This window comes from Bicyclus anynana, chromosome 14 (genome assembly GCF_947172395.1).
Source record: "Bicyclus anynana chromosome 14, ilBicAnyn1.1, whole genome shotgun sequence".
Taxonomy (NCBI): domain Eukaryota; kingdom Metazoa; phylum Arthropoda; class Insecta; order Lepidoptera; family Nymphalidae; genus Bicyclus; species Bicyclus anynana.
Window position 1 is genome coordinate 2,362,434 of NC_069096.1, and position 18,161 is coordinate 2,380,594.

The 18,161-nt window shown below is 39.6% G+C and overlaps 1 protein-coding gene across 1 annotated transcript; it reads right to left on the minus strand.

Annotated features, from left to right (window-relative positions):
• Positions 1 to 916: 916 nt before the first annotated feature.
• LOC112057911 (venom carboxylesterase-6) lies at positions 917 to 18,161 on the minus strand. The gene is made up of 10 exons (XM_024098524.2): positions 17,970 to 18,161; positions 16,934 to 17,030; positions 15,770 to 15,955; positions 14,812 to 14,997; positions 13,736 to 13,926; positions 12,884 to 13,052; positions 12,124 to 12,311; positions 11,286 to 11,436; positions 1,675 to 1,798; positions 917 to 1,210 (listed from the first exon to the last, which is right to left on the minus strand). The coding sequence occupies exons 1-10, from the start codon at positions 18,159 to 18,161 to the stop codon at positions 1,021 to 1,023; spliced, it is 1,674 nt and encodes a 557-aa protein (XP_023954292.2). The 3' UTR covers positions 917 to 1,020.

Sequence of the window (18,161 nt, forward strand, 5' to 3'; positions counted from 1 at the left end):
CTTTTCTACCCAATTCGACGATTGCGATCAAAACAACTCGAAGGAGTAAACAACTTGAAAGAACTATTTATTTATTTATTTATTTATTTATTTATTATATATCCTTAGTATGCTTACAGCTAAGCCAAAACGCATACAAAGTACAGACTTACAATATAACAGATAAACAAATTACAATATAATCACTATACAATACAAACACATAAATTGCATATTTCCATAAAAATTAAAATTCACAGCTGTTTACAATATCAATAAATACATGAAGTTTTATATCAAAAATATCTAGATCTTGGCGCTGAGCAATTAACGAATTGAGCATCGACAGTACCCGATTAGTTGGGGCATTTCGAGCATATTGCGTACGGAACGACGCTACTACGAACTATGAACCCTATGACTCGAGCCATAGGTTTCTCATTGTTGAGTATCATCATTTACCATCAGGTAAGATTGTAGGAAAGGTCTATTTGTAGAGAATAAAATAATATTAAAAATATATTGTCAGTTTTAAAATATTATTACAGTATAAATACGGAATTTTATACAGTAATAAAATTACGGAGCAAAACAATGGTCAAATAGCCATTACTAGATCTAGGCAATTTATTACCATTTCTGCGGAAAAAATCCAAGTGAGCTTGGATGAAAACGCCGTAATAAAGGTGTATACGAAAATTAAAATGGACTATAGGCTTAACCCCTCTCATTCTGAGAGGAGATTCAAGCCCAGCAGTGAGCCAAATATGGGTTGATAATGATGATGATGAATAAAGTTATTGCTTGGGAAAGTTGCATTAAAAAGTCAAAATCCGGAAATATATTAACGCCATAAAGGATAAAGAAGGGATCTTTTGGTTTAAAATCCAACACGGTTTTTCCAATTATTCATTTTTATTTTCCAATTATTAAGTATATTAACAAACAAATACATATTATAAGGGAAATCATACTAGGAGCTATAATTAAGGGTTTCAATTGTTGTCACCAGTTTACTAAAGTTTTCTAAAATATTACTGACTATTCTTTTGCGTCACTGTTATAGTTTTCGTTTTCAGTAAAGCCTAGACTGTCCCAGAACATTTTATTTCCAAAGTTAGCGCTGGATTTCATTTTAATGTTCTTTGGTCCAGCTATTTCTAGATAGTCCAACTTAGCTTGTCCTGGCTTGACCTGTGTCCAGGCTGTCTTGTTCCGTAGTTTTGGTACTCTGGAAAAAGAAAATGTTAAATTTGAAATGCGCCAAATCATACTTCACAAATATTTTAGAAAAGCCAAAGGAGATATCCGAATTTGAATCCACTTTTCAGAGGGATACAGAAGTGAGAAATGTACTAAAATTCTTGTATATTTGGCTGGATACTTTAAATATTTACTGAAAGTATTTTCCATCGATAGAAAGCACTGTTTGTCATATTTCGGGAGGTATATTTTTAGTGGACCAATATAACAAAGCATTGTTAAGTTATTTTTTGATGTTTTTTTCGTATAACATTTCTCTTTTAAAAATCAAAAAAGTCTGAGATGTATCTACCTTTTTTACCTTTTTTTCTAAAAAATGAAATGAAACAAATCAACATTCTTGCGGGCGTCTGCTAGCGCAATAATAATAATAACTAAGTATGTAAAAAAATGTGAGGCGCTGTGTTAAGGTAATTAATACTTATTGCTTACCCTGACGAAGCGTAACTGTAGACAATATCTAGAAGGATTTCTCTCATCTTTAAATCTTCCGGTCGAGTTGTGTCCTTGGAAAGAAACTTGTAGATAAGGATAACGTCATCAGCGTGACTTACACCTGTAAGGTTTAATTTGTATATTCAAATACGATTTATTTTTCCAGAATATATTATAATTTTAGCAAATTATTTAAAGTGAATTATAAAAATAAGGAAAACCAATGATGAACAAAGATTATAATTCACAACATGTGTGTCAGGACAATTTAACTAACAAGTCAAAATGTAATCAAAATAAAACAGAGTTCACTACTCGAGACAGAGACATTCTCCCTGACTCATCATCGTCATCATTATCAGCCGATGGACGTCCACAGCTGGACATAGGCTTCTTTCATGGACTGCCAAGCATATCGGTCTCGAGCCACCAGCATCCAGCGGTCCCTCTCTCGATGTCTTCGATCCACCTAGTGGGAGGTCGAACAACACAGCGCTTTCCGGTGCGGGGTCGACATTCCAACACCTTGGGACCCCAACGTCCATCGGGTCTTCGAACTATGTGGCCTGCCCATTGCCACTTGAGCTCCGCGACTCGCTGAGCTATGTCAGTGACTTTGGTTCGTCTGATTCGATCACGCAGAGAAACTCCAAGCATAGCTCGCTTCATCGCCCTGAGTGACTCTGAGCCTTCTAATAAGACCCATAGTTAGCGATCGAGTCGGATCGTAAACGAGTGCATGTGAACGAAATGCGTATGTAGGGATGGATGTGTGGTGTGACAAGAATAGACAAAATAAGGAATGAGAAGAGAGAAGAGGAAGTCTGAAGGTGGCGCCAGTGACAAAAAAATTGAGGAGTAGAAGGTTAGTGTTAGCGACGCAAATGCTACTATGTTTGGTTAATCTGTGCGTTCTAATAAAGAGGCAAAACGGGGCGTATATGGTGACAGCGTACGTCATACTTTGACAGCCGTTTAAAGATACAAACCGACTTTTACGCCAAGTGCCTAACCGTCACCATATACGTTCCCGTTTTAAGCCGTTTTTAACTAGTAAACCTGTGTTTTATTAAGTCTGGCCCTTACAAATTGGTCTTCGAGTCGGATCATTGTGGTATGTTCCATACTCCACCGCCAATTATGGTGAACCGATGGAGCTCTGTTGAAAAACAGCAGCTAACGGAGCAGGAGCAGATCCAGCGAGCTGCAAGGGCAGCACGAACAGGTAACCAGGCGCTCATGACAGAGGAAGGAACAAAACGACTTCTAGACCAGCTAGAAGCATGCACCAGTGGCAAAGTCACTAGCAGCCACGCAGTGGCACCGGATGGAGCTTCTACGCACAGGAGGACAAGTAGGTCTAGAAAGCTAAGCGCAGCAGCCTACCTTGCGAAGAAAACACAGTTGGAACTAGTGGCAGCGGAGGCGAAAGCCCGCATCGATATGCAACTAATTGAGAAAAGGTTGCAAGCTGATATTGCGGCACTAGAAAAAGAAAAATACAGTCCGCTATCAAAGGAGCATAAGGTGCGTACTTTTAAGGATAGTGTAGGTAGTTGGTTGCAGCCTAGGCAACACAAACAGTCAGCGCAGCTCGACCAGCATTATGGTTCACGTTTAGGCGAGCTGTGCACGCCCGCCGCTACAGACGGTGGCACTGATGGGACTGTTCGAGTGTTGACTAGCGCACTTAATGGTACAGCCAACTCCAACCACAACGCATCCGACGCTAAGCTTAGCAATATCAGCACCAAGGAAAACCTACCTGCATACACGGGCAGCACCAAAATCCAGTACATAGGTGACACTGAAGAACACCTAAAAATCATGAAAGTTACTCATTCTACATCGGCCGTGTTGTCTAAGTTACCAACGAAAGACATTACGAGTAAAAATAAAGATAAATATCCCACAAAGGTCGTGAGTAAATATTATAATAATATGATATTACAAAATGAACGCTTAATAACAACAACGCACTTATTAAACAACTTGACCGTTATTTTAAGCCTAATAACAAATGAGAGAGACACCCGTGTTTCTGTCCCTTTCTTTCTCTGTTTCTACCTTCTATTGCCTTCTCTTTCACACATTCCACCACCACCAGCAGAGGTCGCCTTGTCTTTAGTAGGCGCTTTTTGAATCATTGACGTCGTTGTTTCCGTCCCGTCAACACAGTCCTAAGGACTGGTAGCTAATTGTACAAGTGACAAGACCTGTGAGTGTTTTAAATATTATAACGAATACTTAATTTTGCTAAAACTTTGTTAAAAGTGTTTGCGTCTACCATTATTAAGGTATGTAAAAATGATTTGAGGTGTACAAGTGTTAGTACAAGTGCTATGGTATGTAAAGTTATTTTTTCTATTACTCACCATAAAGTTCATATTTTTTATGCATGATATAGATGAAAGTATTATTTCATTTACTTCTTCAGAATATTTGATGAATCAAATTGCAATATTGTTAACGGCGATGCCGTTCGAAAGTAATTTATTTTTGTTTTTATATTTCTACCTTCTTTGATCGACTTAGAAAGTTTATATTTTTAGATTGATGGTTTTGAACGTATGTTCGACCTACCGTTATAATTTTATTGTTCTTTCTACGGAAAATTATTAATTTAACCTGTTGGTTTTTGTACAACTTACTATAACGTTAACAAATATTATAATACATTTTAAGGTAGGTACCTACAACTACTAAGTCGTAATGGAAAATCTAGAGAATACCAAAGGTATTTTGGAATCACGTTGTTCTAATACAAATAAAGTGCCTTCTCGAAAGTCAAAACTGAGCAGTTCCAGTTCAAATTGGGGCCAATAAACACTATTGCTCCGCTACTAGTGAACATATTAGTGATCATTCTAGTAAACATGAACCGAAAACTACTGTAAATCCTAATGTTCTAAAATACTCTTACAATTTTCTGAAAGAAGATTTGCAAATTGACGATATTAATCAGCGTAACGTCCGCTATTCTTGTGTATAGAATTTTTTCAGTTCAGGATTTACTGATTTGGAGGCAAACAAAGAGGTAAAGCGGTATGACACCTCACACTCTGGGCAATGCAGAGTAAGCATTTTGTAGCCTTAAACTTTATTTTGAATAAACAATTGGAATTGGATCTACGAAGATTTTTGACGTGAGTCAAAGACAATTTAGAAGCTATTGATATCAAATGATGCTCTTTAGCTGGTCTGCGGCCACAGAGCGGAACTGAATGAACTCGGAATATAGTCTATTTTATATTTTATTAAGCACTAGCTTCACACTAATAGTCTTCGTAATGGGATACCACCATCATGCCAAAACTTATTCGAGTCTGAAAAAATTACAGTCACTCTTGAAAAAGCGGGGGGGGAGTAAGAAAAGCCCGCGTGAAATGGATCGTGTTTCTGCACCGCAGACCGATCAATATTTATCTTTTTCTTCCTAAAAGAAATGTTACTGTTCACGGACCTTCAAAAACGTGACAGCCATATGTTGAGTCAAAAACCTGATGTGACGCAATCGCATGTTCCAAGACCCAATTCGAGAAAGGAATTCGGCGGCAAACCTTACCATGAGATGCTTACGGCAATACGCACTGCGCTCTCCCTCATCCCACCGGGATAGGAGAGGTAAAACTAGTGGATATTGACTCACCGAGTCGATTCCGTACCGGTCAGCTGATCCTGAATCTTGACCGATAAAAACAAATAGGTGTACTAGATAACATATTAACGGGATCGCATACCTTTTCTGATATAGCAACTTCTTCATCTACTCAATATTTACAAAAGCATACAAGCTACGCCTCTTGGAATTTAAGCTATCGTAAGTGGTATTCATATTGATTTATGATGAAACACGGCTGAAACTTGCGGCCCTATTCAATCTGTTTGTATCGTGCCGCGTTGCAAGAACCAGCTCATGAGCCCCCGTATGGCTTCGAAACTAGTCAGGTATACTACGACGTAGTATGACGTGAGTTTTAGCCGTGTTACATAATAAATTCATAAGCTACGTCTCCTTCAAGAAAGATGAGCAAAGCTATAGAAAAGATGAAGTTGGAAGGGGTTTTGACGACGGTTCCGCCGTCTCAAAGCTGATTATCACCGATGTACTTTGTGCCAAAAGAAAACATAAGTTTTAGACCCATACACAATCTGGAAGCCTGAAATTGAAACATCTATGCTTCTTAATTCTGACTAATCAGTAAGCAGAAAATACCCCAATTCATACGACGTATGATTGGATATTCAAAATACACTTAAAACAAGGCGTAATTTCTTTCACGTGCCAATAGACGGTTTTTACGGTTTCTGTACCAGCAACAACAACTACTGCAAATGAACTGCTACCTACCTACTGCAAATGAACTGCTGACTATTCGGGCTTAGTTTGGTGTCGAAATTTTTCACGTCGGTGACAAATTGAATTGAAAATGTCCTACGTAATCACATAGGCTTATGAGTGCTTGTTTATTTAGACGATTAACTGATCGTCAACCAACGTCACCAAGTTCTAGAGAGTCATGCTATGCTCACAGTAAACATATTAAAACATCTGGGCTGGAAAACTAATTATACAAAACCCATTCCACAATGCAGTCAGATACTGGAGTACCTAGATTATGGAGTTCCCGGCTAAACCATAAAGATATGCACGAAAATAGAAGGAATGGTAGTCAGATTATAGACAAGACGAAAATCGTTCTAAAGGTTCTACAAAGCTTAGCGGGAATGTTGAACTTTGCAAATTTTATCATTCCTCGCAAGAGGTTAAATTTACGCCAGATTCATCGAATCTGAATCAACCATACAACAAGGAAAATCGTACTATCACCCCAACCAGTTCTAACGGAACTGCAATGAGGGCTTGTACATCACAAGGATCCATCATCAATCCAATTGCCTCCTCTACCCATTATAATATGGTTACCGAGGCGTCATATCTTACGTGGGGCGCACATGTAGACAAATTACGTCTGTTGAGAAATGACAAATTACATTGGGCTAAGTTGAAAAGTAATCTTCATTGTAGTCAAAAGGAATTGCTTGCAGTAGGTACTAAAAGTTTTACAAATGCAAGGTCTGAGCCCGACTTTTGTAGTTAGGCAACCAAACTGCGGTATCATATTTACGGAACGAAGGACGAACGAGTTCCCAGATACTGCTGAACCTTACTACCTTCCGGATCTGCTGAAATTACACAAAATACACCTTACAGTTCATCATTTATTCGTACCAAGAGTTGACAACGAGGAAGCAGATCACTTGTCTCGCCTGAGTGGAATTCCAAAATGGCACTCGCTTCCTCAAGCAGCCATTCTAATTTTTCCAAATGGGGACCTGAGCATTCCCAAGTACTGTTTGCGTCTCGGAACGCTTGTGTAATTCCCAGTTATCGCTCTCTGGACTATCACGCAGAGTAGCCAATGACGTGTTTCCACCTCAATTTCTAATGCCCAAGGTTCTGTCGCACCTAAACATGTGCGGAGGCATATTTTAATAATAGCCCCGAGGTAATCAATAGTATATTAGGGGCCAGAACTGAAGAACAGATCTGTGGTATCTTCCTGGACCTACAGGACCTTCAAATCTACTTTAAGCTCCCGATAGACACGTCAACCGAGCGACATTCATAAATGTGTCGAAGATTCTGGAAATCTGGAATTGTGGGTGTGAATTGAATATTAGTTATAATATATTAACGGTCCATTTGATGTTGGTCCTCACTGGAGTCACTTCAGCCAACCGAGCTCACTCAAGAAGCTTAGCAGGCCACCTGGGCGGCGCAGAACGCTTAATGAAGTATTGCTGGGGAGCCAATGTGTGCTGCTCGTTGTTCATATATACCTAAGCATAGTATCGGTGTTTCTTCTAGAACCGGAAGGTGTTTATTTAGTGAGCAGTGCCCTGTCATTAGCTCCGTGACTGTTGTAACTTTACTACGGTTAAGTTTAAGTTGTTTTATCGTCAAACGATTAACAACCTATATTCGGCTCACTGTTGAGCACGAGTCTCCTCTCAGCACCTAGAACCGGAAGGTGTTTATTTAGTGAGCAGTGCCATGTATCTAGCTCCGTGACTGTTGCAACTTTACTACGGTTAAGTTTAAGTTGTTTTATCGTCAAACGATTAACAACCTATATTCGGCTCACTGTTGAGCACGAGTTTCCTCTCAGAATTAGAGGGATTAAGCTATAAAGACGCATAACTGAACGGTTAGAGGTACATGCCTATACCAGATTCGAACCATTAGCCGTCCAAATCGAAGACAGAGCTCATGCAGGCCTATCACGGCATACTAACCTATGAATCAGCAATTTCTAGTCTATACGATCCGCAATTATTTGACCACCCTTAGTGGCCACCTTTTAGTAAAGCGTATGTTGAATTATATTGCAATAGCAAATCCTAAGATTTCTAAAGCACCAATTTGGGACGTTGATCCCCTTGTCAAGCACATGTCAAGAAAATATAATTACATTGCATCTATTTTGCTACTATGTTCCGGACGTCGTGTACATGACTGTACTCTGCCAAAAGTAAATGAAAACTGCTGTAACATAACACCCAATCACTTAACCTTATGACCTCTTTTTGGGGTCAAGAACAGATTCACCCGATGTTCGGCAGTCTGACTGGTAAGCTTGCTTAGATAGAAGGAAACTAGAAATTTGCTAGAGCGTGTTCATAAGTATATGTGGTCCGGCGTAAGCCGCTTCTCGAATTGTCAAAGCGATTTGATTAAGAATATGTTAAAGGAGTCAGGAGTAATGCTTCACCTAGCAGTATTTAAGCTGCAGTTACAACTCCCTACTACACAAAATTAATTCTAGAAGCAACTCAATACTCGACTATTTACTCATTATTTTATTTAGCAAAACAACTAATCAAAGGTAGACTTACGTATCTACCCGTCAGTGACGGCTACACAGTTGATCCAGTCAATGGTTAAATGGTTAATTGATACTTTGATACTATGATGATATTACATTCCATTACCTCGAATTTGGTATTCAATAAGCATCTTTGCGAATAAAATTACTTGCACAATCATGTACTGCTCTAAATTTATAGTTCAGTATTGGCTACTATTAAATATACATCTGTAAGTTGGTTTACAATATATCAGTGTGACAAAATCTTAATCACATTGACGTCATCACCACCACCAGGCGATAACAAACACGTCTCTCATTTGTTATTAGGCTTAAAATAACGGTCAAGTTGTTTAATGTGAACGTTTTACCTGAAAATAAAACGGTTATTAAACATACTTACCTTATTTTAAGCCTAATAATTGAAACACTGCCTGGTGATTTCTATAAACGACGTAATGATTCAAAAAGCGCCTACTAAAGACAAGGCGACCTCTGCTGGTGGTGGTGGAATGTGTGAAAGAGAAGGCAATAGAAGGTAGAAACAGAGAAAGAAAGGGACAGAAACACGGGTGTCTCTCTCATTTGTTATTAGGCTTAAAATAAGGTAAGTATGTTTAATAACCGTTTTATTTTCAGGTAAAACGTTCACATTAAGCAATTGCTCGGCAACGGTATGTAGCAAAAATAACTATTGCACTAAGCCAATGATCAAGGATCAATGCCTGTTATTCGCCTACACATTCGACTACAAGGAAAAGAAAACAGAAAATTACACCGGTAGAAACGAACTGAGCATCAGACCGAGCACCGAAACAATACATGTCAATACATGTAAACAATCAAAAACTAATATTATAAACGTTAAAATAAACAGGCCGACGGGAACAGAGACAACAGCCGCTTCACTTAGTAATGAGAAAACTGTTTTGCTAAGTTGGTCGCACCTCGCCGAACGAGTGGAATTACGCGGACATAGAAACATCACAGATGTGCGCTGCGTAATAGACACCAATACGATCGAATGCTATAGCGAAATGGTAAAGCAATTTGAACTTTTTAGCAGAACGACTGACAGACCAAAATCGCATACACAAATGTGCAGCATCGATGTGCCGGGACGAGAGCGAGAGATACCGCGGTCGATTGAGACAGCAAATTATGCACCGACACTTACCGTCCGTGCACTGAACAGCAGCGCGTACGCATTGAGAACGCTTCAATTTGATGTTTTTAGCGACAACGTTATTTTAATGGACAATAAACTTATCGGCACTGATACGTCGCGCGTGGAGATTCTTTTAATACCGTCATACGTACTGGGTTTTAAATGTTTTGTTGACCGTAAAAACGTAAAAATAGGAAAATTAGAAATTATAGTAGGTAAAGAAAAAATACTTCCCCCGTCTTACAAAGGACGAATTATTACCAATGGATGATCGCATAAAGCCGATGCCTGTAATTTGTAATTTTATAATCATGGATTACGATGCTAAACAAAGCTATGTGCCGTATTGTAGCCTACACTGGGGTGGAGCACAAAATCATCTAATAGCAAAATTTAAAATACAGGGGCCCACAGAGCGGGCACTTATCTTGATGTCAGAGATGGACCTAAAGGAAAATTATGCTCCACTCACCTTAGTACGGAACCAGCTTGCGACAACTGGGGCTGAAAATTTTAATCAGTTTGTTTCAGGTACCTCATTGAATGTTCCACTACGCGAAATGACTTTCGGCTTGGACCACAGTTACCGATCCAGGCATCGCAGGGTGGCATGCCTACTTCTTGCGCTGCTACCCTACTACAGATTCCAGGCCTTAGGGGGTCAACGAATAAGCATCCACGAGCGACCTCAACGTGGCAAGAGGCGCGAGGACCCGCGCCGTCATCAAGATGGAGCAGTGTGGCGGGCACGGCCGCCTGCTGGTACTGGACGAGAGCGGCACTCCGTCCGTTTCGGTGGCCGACGATACGCGTCGCATATTCCGCCGACTGGGTTAGAGTGCTGGACCCAGCACTGGGGTGGAGTGTGTTAGCGACGCAAACGCCTTTAATTATTTAATCTGTGCTTTACAATAAAGAGGCAAAAAAGCAGCGTATATGGTGACAGCATACGTCATACTTTGACAGCCGTTTAAACATACAAACGACTTTTACGCCAAGTGCCTAACCGTCACCATATACGTTCCCGTTTTAAGCCGTTTTTAACAAGTAAACCTGTGTATTATTAAGCCTGGCCCTTACAGTTAGCTTGGTATGGACATGTAATGCGTAGAAAGGAAAGTCATATTACTAGAAAAATGTTGAATGTGCAAGTGGAAGGACATAAGAGGAGAAGAAGGCCAAAGAAGAGATGTTTGGATTGTGTGAAAGAGGACGTGTGTAAAAACAGTGGATGATGAGTTGACGAGTAATAGGGACGAATGGAAAAGATTGACATATTTTTCCGACCCCACTTAAGTGGGATAAGGGTAAGGAGATGATGATGATGATGATGATCAGCTGATGCTGATGCTGATATTCGCAACAACCCTGGTCCCCACTATCTAAACACCACTATTCACGGAAAAATTTAGCAGCGCCACCTAGCGTCAGCGCGAGCCGACTGAATGATTCCGACGGGTGACGTCACATCCTTCTCAGACTACTCTCTACCAACAATAATATATTGAAGAAGTTCTGGCTGTCGCTGTCTTTAATATTTACTTTTGGACCGACACAAGAAATCTTACCATAATTGTTTTCATCTTTGGCCATTACATTAGAGAAGCTGTATTGCCAACTGTATGAGAAACGGTAAACCCATGTCGGTTGGAGTGATTTTTGAGCGTGAATTTGAGCAAGCTTGCCGACGTTGGCAACGAACAGACGGTCTCCCAGAGCCTGGAATAATTAATAAGTTCCTGTATCGTTACAAATAAAGGGAATTGAACGAAAATAAATTAGTTTGATTAATTTATTTAAGGAATAAAAAAATTCAAATTAAAAATTCGCATTTATTTCATCTGTAACTTTGATCTAATGTCTATAGGCTTGCACTTGACCTCATTTTGTCCGAACGTCCTTGCCGTATCGTATCGAACGGATTTTTAATTTTACGGAAAAAATCCGTTGATGCGATGTGGACGATGCGGATCTGTTTACGCCGTTTTATATGCTATTTTGACGTTTGAGAGAATCCATAAGATATTTGAGAAAATCATCTACATACAAACAAAGACTCTATCCGAGTAGTTGAAGTATACCTTCTAGTTGAAATCTGATAAAAGTTCGATAAAATATAGATCACAGCAAGCGGTTTTCTAGGCAACAGCTAGTTTCAACAATAAATTAATAAGAAATAATACTAATATACAAATAATTAAAAAAATGTTAACACCTTGGGTTACATTATTGGAGTTTTAGGAAGGGTCAGTCACTCAGGGTATTTTCTTAACAGTGAAAGAATTTTTCAAATCGGTTCAATAGTTTCGGAGCCTATTCATTACATACAAACAATCAAATCTTTCCTCTTTATAATATTAGTATAGATAATGTACCTACATTACATATGACAGTTAAGGTACTTACTTGAACAAGCTCATCATATGTATCTTGACTAACAGGTCTGCCGTCCAAGTATTGTTCCTTGATCTTTTGCGCGACTTTGGCGCGTAGTTTAAGTGGCAGGGTGTTGTTGTACTCGAAGATGTAGACGGCGAGTTCTTCCCATCTTGCCTCCAGCTCTGATAAGATCTCGCTTGGGTCGGCTTGGTAGGCTTTGGGGAAGTACATTAGAATAATTATAATTATCATCATCATCGGCATCGCTATCATCGTCAGTATTAGCAGATGGACATCCACTGCTGTAGGCCCTTTTTACAGATTTCTAAACATTTTCTGGATACATGCAGATTAAGGCAGCGATCTGCATGTATTCAGACCCTCTTACCCACTTGTTGTCTTCATTGTATCATATATGTCATCTAGTACTAGTGGAGCTTTGTCGGTGAATTTTCTTCTTCTGTGGATCTCCTCATTTCTGATTCGATCTCGCAAGAATGCTTTAAGAATAGCTCCCTTTATCTCCCTCAGTGACTCTGAGTCTTCTTGTGAGTTCGGTGCAGAGTACATGAGGTTTAACATATATACCCCAGTTAATGGGTGCAACAATAACTTGGTTTCTGAAATCTTAAACTATTGTTATAAAAATAGTCAATCCTTGAACTTCATGCCATAAGACAAACTTCCTATTCCTCGATCATTATGCTCGAGCGAGTTTGTTGCTTTTCCATATCCCAAAAATGTTCAGCTTGCTTACAGAAGTTGTTACTTTAAAAATTAATCGTACCTGCAGCAGGGTATAATCCTTCTTCAGAAGTGACAGATGTGATGAGCGGTAGAGACTGCATGTCACCAGCCTGGGTCGCAGTGTAGGGGTACTTAGTAAGGAACGGGTTCTTTACATCTGGCGCCTCGGCTGTTGGAGTGAACATGGTAAACCAGTTCACATCCCAGGTCTGAAATATTTGGATTTATTATTTATGTAATAAGCTAACGATAAAGATTTACAATTCTTGAATGAACAAACCATAAGCATCTATGCCTATGTGATCAAATCCGAAATCTCCTATTTATTGATTCTTGTCTTTCTTTCTATTTTCGGAGAAAGATTTGTCATTAGATGAACTAAGGTTTACAGACAAGCGTTTGACCAAGTACCCCACCCATTGCCACTTCAGCTTCTCTTCGAGCTAAATCGGTGACTTTGGTTCTTCTGCGGGTATCATCATTAACCCAGATTCAGCTCACTGTTGACACGAGTCTCCTCTCAGAAATAGAGGGGTTAGGCTAATAGTCCACCACGCTGGTCACGTACTTCACACACGTAAAGAATTAAGAAAATTCTCAGGTATCCATGTTTTTTGACTATGTTTTTCCTTCACCGTTTGAGACACGTGGTCTTTAATTTTTTTTTAATGTAGACACGTCACTAAAAAGTTGAAGATCCATGTCCCGGACCAGATTCGAACCTACGCCCTCCGAATCGAAGATGGAGGTCATATCTTTTGGGTTATCACAGCTCTCTGCGGCTAAACCTATCGGAAAGGAATATGCAAAAAACTTACAAACATCGGCCAACCTCAGTGACCAAGTGCGGAAAAGGCCCAGGAGAGAAGAAGAAGAACAAGAAGAAACTTACAAACATCTGCAGTTGGGCATTGACAAGAACTTCTCCAGGTCTGTTCCTCAAACACTCGGCCATTTCCCGAGTGTCCGTGGTGGAGCAACCGACGATAGCTGCAAGAGCTTTACCCTGTTCCACAGGCTTAACTGAATATGTCCACGACGAAAACGCAGAGCCACTGAATGCAATTCCTCGGTGGAATGTACCTAGAAACGAACAGTTATACTTAATAGTTTCATAGTTTCAAATCTAGGTCTAGTGTTCTACTTTCACCCGATGGACTATTGTTGTACCCAGAGATAGATAGACCCCTCAGTTGTCTCTAACATATGTAGCGCCTGGATGCAAGCATTACCTAGCACTAAAAAGGACTGCGGTCAAAATGGAATACGTACAAAAAAGCTAACAAGTATACATAGCCGGGGCTCCCCAAATCCGTCGCCCGGGTGCTACGCACCCATTGTGTCATTGGTAAAGACGCCTCTGCCCATAGAACACCCTAAAGTGCGCTTGCGTACCCACACACAGACATACAGATTTTCAGACTATTTTGACGGGAGGGGGAATATCGTAAAACTCCTAAAAATATGTAAAATAAAATAAACTTCTAGCTTAATTATGGCGATACAGTGTGACAACAGAAATCTTTATTTCAACACTAGTAGACGCCACACGGTTTTACCCGCGTGGTTCCTGTTCCCGTAGGGATACGGCGATAAAATATAGCCCATAACTTTGCTCGATAAATGGGCTATCTAACATTGAAAAAAAAATTCAAATCGGACTAGTAATTCCTCAGATTAGCGCGTTCAAACAAACAAACTCCTCAATAAGAATAGAATAATAGTGTAGATTATGTCACACATCCCAATTTTCCTAATATGCGCTAGGAAAATACCCTGAGATGTGTAGCACTACATAGAAAAAAGCTTCAGCTCAGCATATAGATACAATCCCCATTAAAAATAACATAAGTCCGCCAACTAGCATTGCAGCAGTTTGATGGGTCTAAGCATCAAAATTACTACTTTAACTCTTGCCCTTGACGTGGTTATAAAAATTAGGTTTATTTTAATGATTGATTGTATTACCTCTAGAAAGTGGAGAAAGATAATGGTAGTGCACACTAGCGCCGCCGGCTGAACAACCAGTGAGTGTGACACTGTCAGGGTTGCCGCCAAACTTCAAGATGTTATCCCGCACCCACTTCAAAGCAAAGGACTGGTCCTTCAGACCTGCGTTGCCAGGGATCTGCTTGTCGCCTGTGCTTAGAAAACCTGGAATAGAAATTGTTGTGAAATTGTACAGATAATTAATATTAATTATGTATATCATTTCATTCAATGGACGTCCACAGCTGGACAAAAGCTTCTATTATGGACTTCCAAATACGGTCTTGAGCCGCCTGAATCTAGCACCTCCTTGTAATCCGTTCGATGTCAATGGTCCACCTAGTGAGTGGGAGTGGACCAACATTACGCTTTAGGGTGCACCTTGCGACCTCAATGTTCATCGGCTCTTTTAACTATGTATCCCGCTCATTGTTTACTTACTTCATCAAGTTTGCGTTTTGTTGAGTTTTGTCGGTAGCTTTTGTTTTTCTGCGGATATCCTCCTTTTTGATTCGATCACGGAGACAGGTACTGGTAACATAGCTAGTCTCTGAACGAACAAACGTATCGAATACGATAATTAACAAAACTCTATCCAAGTTTCGTATGCCGTCACTGGCAACACGGACTGCTCGAAGATACCTGACTGGCACTGAGGATTTGTTAATGAAGTTACTGATGAAACTTTCTTCCTATTCTTGTAACAAGAATATTTTTTTTCTCAAAATGAACTTATATTCCATTACGTACAATGTACATTGATCATTATGCAATGGAGAATCAATCAGTTTCAATAATATTATCAACAATTAATAAGTCAAATAAAAAAAGGTTGTTAGATCGATTATAATAATAATATGAGATTATGGACGGCGGGAAGATTAGTATTGTCAAATGCTACTATTCTATTAATTCCATATTTTGTTTAACAACTTACCTAGAGGTCCTAAACGGTAGTTGACGGTGACGAAGACCAGATCTCTGTCCATCATGTGGACTCCATCGTACTGTCCCCCGGCGCCGTACATGAAGGCTCCGCCGTGGATGAAGATCACCACGGGCAGCAGAGCATCATCGCATGGTGTGGGCGTGTGGACATTCACAAAGAGACAGTCTTCACTACCTGGAAAAGAGTTTAATGATGAACAAACTTATTGAACCAATAGCTGACGCGGTTATACCCGCGTGGTTCCTGTTCCCGTAGGAATACGGGAAAATACAAGAGTTTGTTTGTTTCATTGAACGCGCTAGTCTCAGGAACTACTGGACCGATTTGAAAAATTCTTTCAGTGTTAGATAGCCCATTTATCGAGGAAGGCTATAGGCTATAAATTATCAACGTATTCCTACGGGAACGGGAACCACGCGGGTGAAACCGCACGGCGTCAATTAGTATTGTGTAAAATGCGAATACTCTGAATAATGCAGCATCGCGTGTTCGTTCTTCATGGTTATCCACGGCTTGGCTTTTAGTGCTACAGCGGAATATTCGCTTGAGGTTTTATTTAAGCTTCGAGCCGAAGTCGAGAGTCGTTTCCCCAATACACCGTTGACTTAATCATACTAATATTATAAAGGCGAAAGGCTGAAATTTAGAATGGAAATGGATTTTCTCTGGATAATATTATTAGATTAGATAGCGCCCGCGACTTCGTCCGCGTGGAATTTAGCTTTTGACAAATCTCTCGGGAGCCATGGATTTTTCTGGGATAAAAAGTAGTCAATGTGTTTATCAATAGTATAATATATCTTAATACCAAATATCAGGTAATTCGGTTCAGTCGTCGAGGCGTGAAAGAGTAACAAATATTTATATCATCAAAATCATTAGTTTTCGCAAATCTCGGGAAACCATGGAATTTTTTCGGGATAAAAAGTAGGAGTATGGACCCGGCACCTGCACGGTGAATCCATGGAATGCTAAGATATTTGTCTCTCTAATCCAGAGTAAAATCTATTTCCATTCCAAGTTTTAGCCAAATCGCTTCAGTAGTAGCGGCGAAAAAGAGTAACAAACATCCAAACATGCATACAAAATTTCGCGTTTATAATATTAGTAGGATAGGATAATATAAGTAGGAAGTAGGATAATAATAACTACCTATGATTCCATCTTGGATGGGATCGTATTGAAGACACGGGGAAAGAAGGTTCGAAGCGTTCCATACTCCTGGCCAGGGTTTCAAGGCTTGCGGCTCCTAGACAAAATCATAAGCAACATTTTAGCTCCAATTGTATGAAAAAATAGTATTTCATTGTGTTTTGTTGGAATTGAATGTAGTGAAAATCTTAGAAAACCAAAAATACAAGACACAGACAACATTTCAATATTTATAGTAGATACCTCCTAACAAAAAAATTATGAGTGAAAACGAACTACTTTCTAAAGACCAGCTAAGTAGACATTTTAGCTTTCATCGGTGTCTTTGGGAGAGAAGAGATCTCTCCCAAAGGCACCGATAAAATATAATTTATATGTTATATTATTCTACTTAAGAGTTTAAAAACTCAAGTCCCTAAAAAATCTACTTCCTACCTCATCGTAGGAACTTTCTTTTTTTAATTTAACCTGAATTCATCTAGTAGTTTCGGTGTGATAACAAAAAGACGGACAGACAAAAATACGTTTTTGGTTTCATTTTCTTTCACACGGCGCTCAATAAATATTTTCACAATTAATCATATCAACCAAGGGTGATTGATTTAGCAAAAAGGCCGCCTTTGCACACTTGTGTATTCTGCATTTATTTATTCAATGTGATTCATTAATTTATTTAACATTGTCCTGCCAAACCAGTCAACTTGCGTTGGTGCAGCATGGTCTGCCCTAGCTCCACATATCCTCTCTCCTGTCACCTAGCCCTAGCCTTAGCTAGGTTGGGCTTTAAAATATGCAACTCAGCATGATGATGATATGACTTTTCAGTTATGTGCATTTTAAGAAATTAAATATCACGTTTCTCAAACGGTGAAGGAAAAACATCGTAAGGAAACCTGCATATCCGAAAAAATACTTTATTCTCTAGTGTGTGGCCAGCATGGTAGACTATTGGCCTAATCGCTATAATTCTGAGAGGAGACTCGTGGTCAGTAGTGAACCAAATATGGATTGATAATGTACATTCTAGTGTACTTACCCTAAACCTATTCTCTCCAACAGGAGGTTGTGCGTAGGGTACACCGAAGAAGCTGGCAAATTTCCTCCCTTTTGTGGATTCCCTCCATGTACCTTGCAGGACGCCGTTCGCTAGTCTAACTTTGGGACCTTGGCTTTGGCACAATGCTGTGCCCACTATAATTAAAAAGGACAACAATTTAAAAACTGCCAT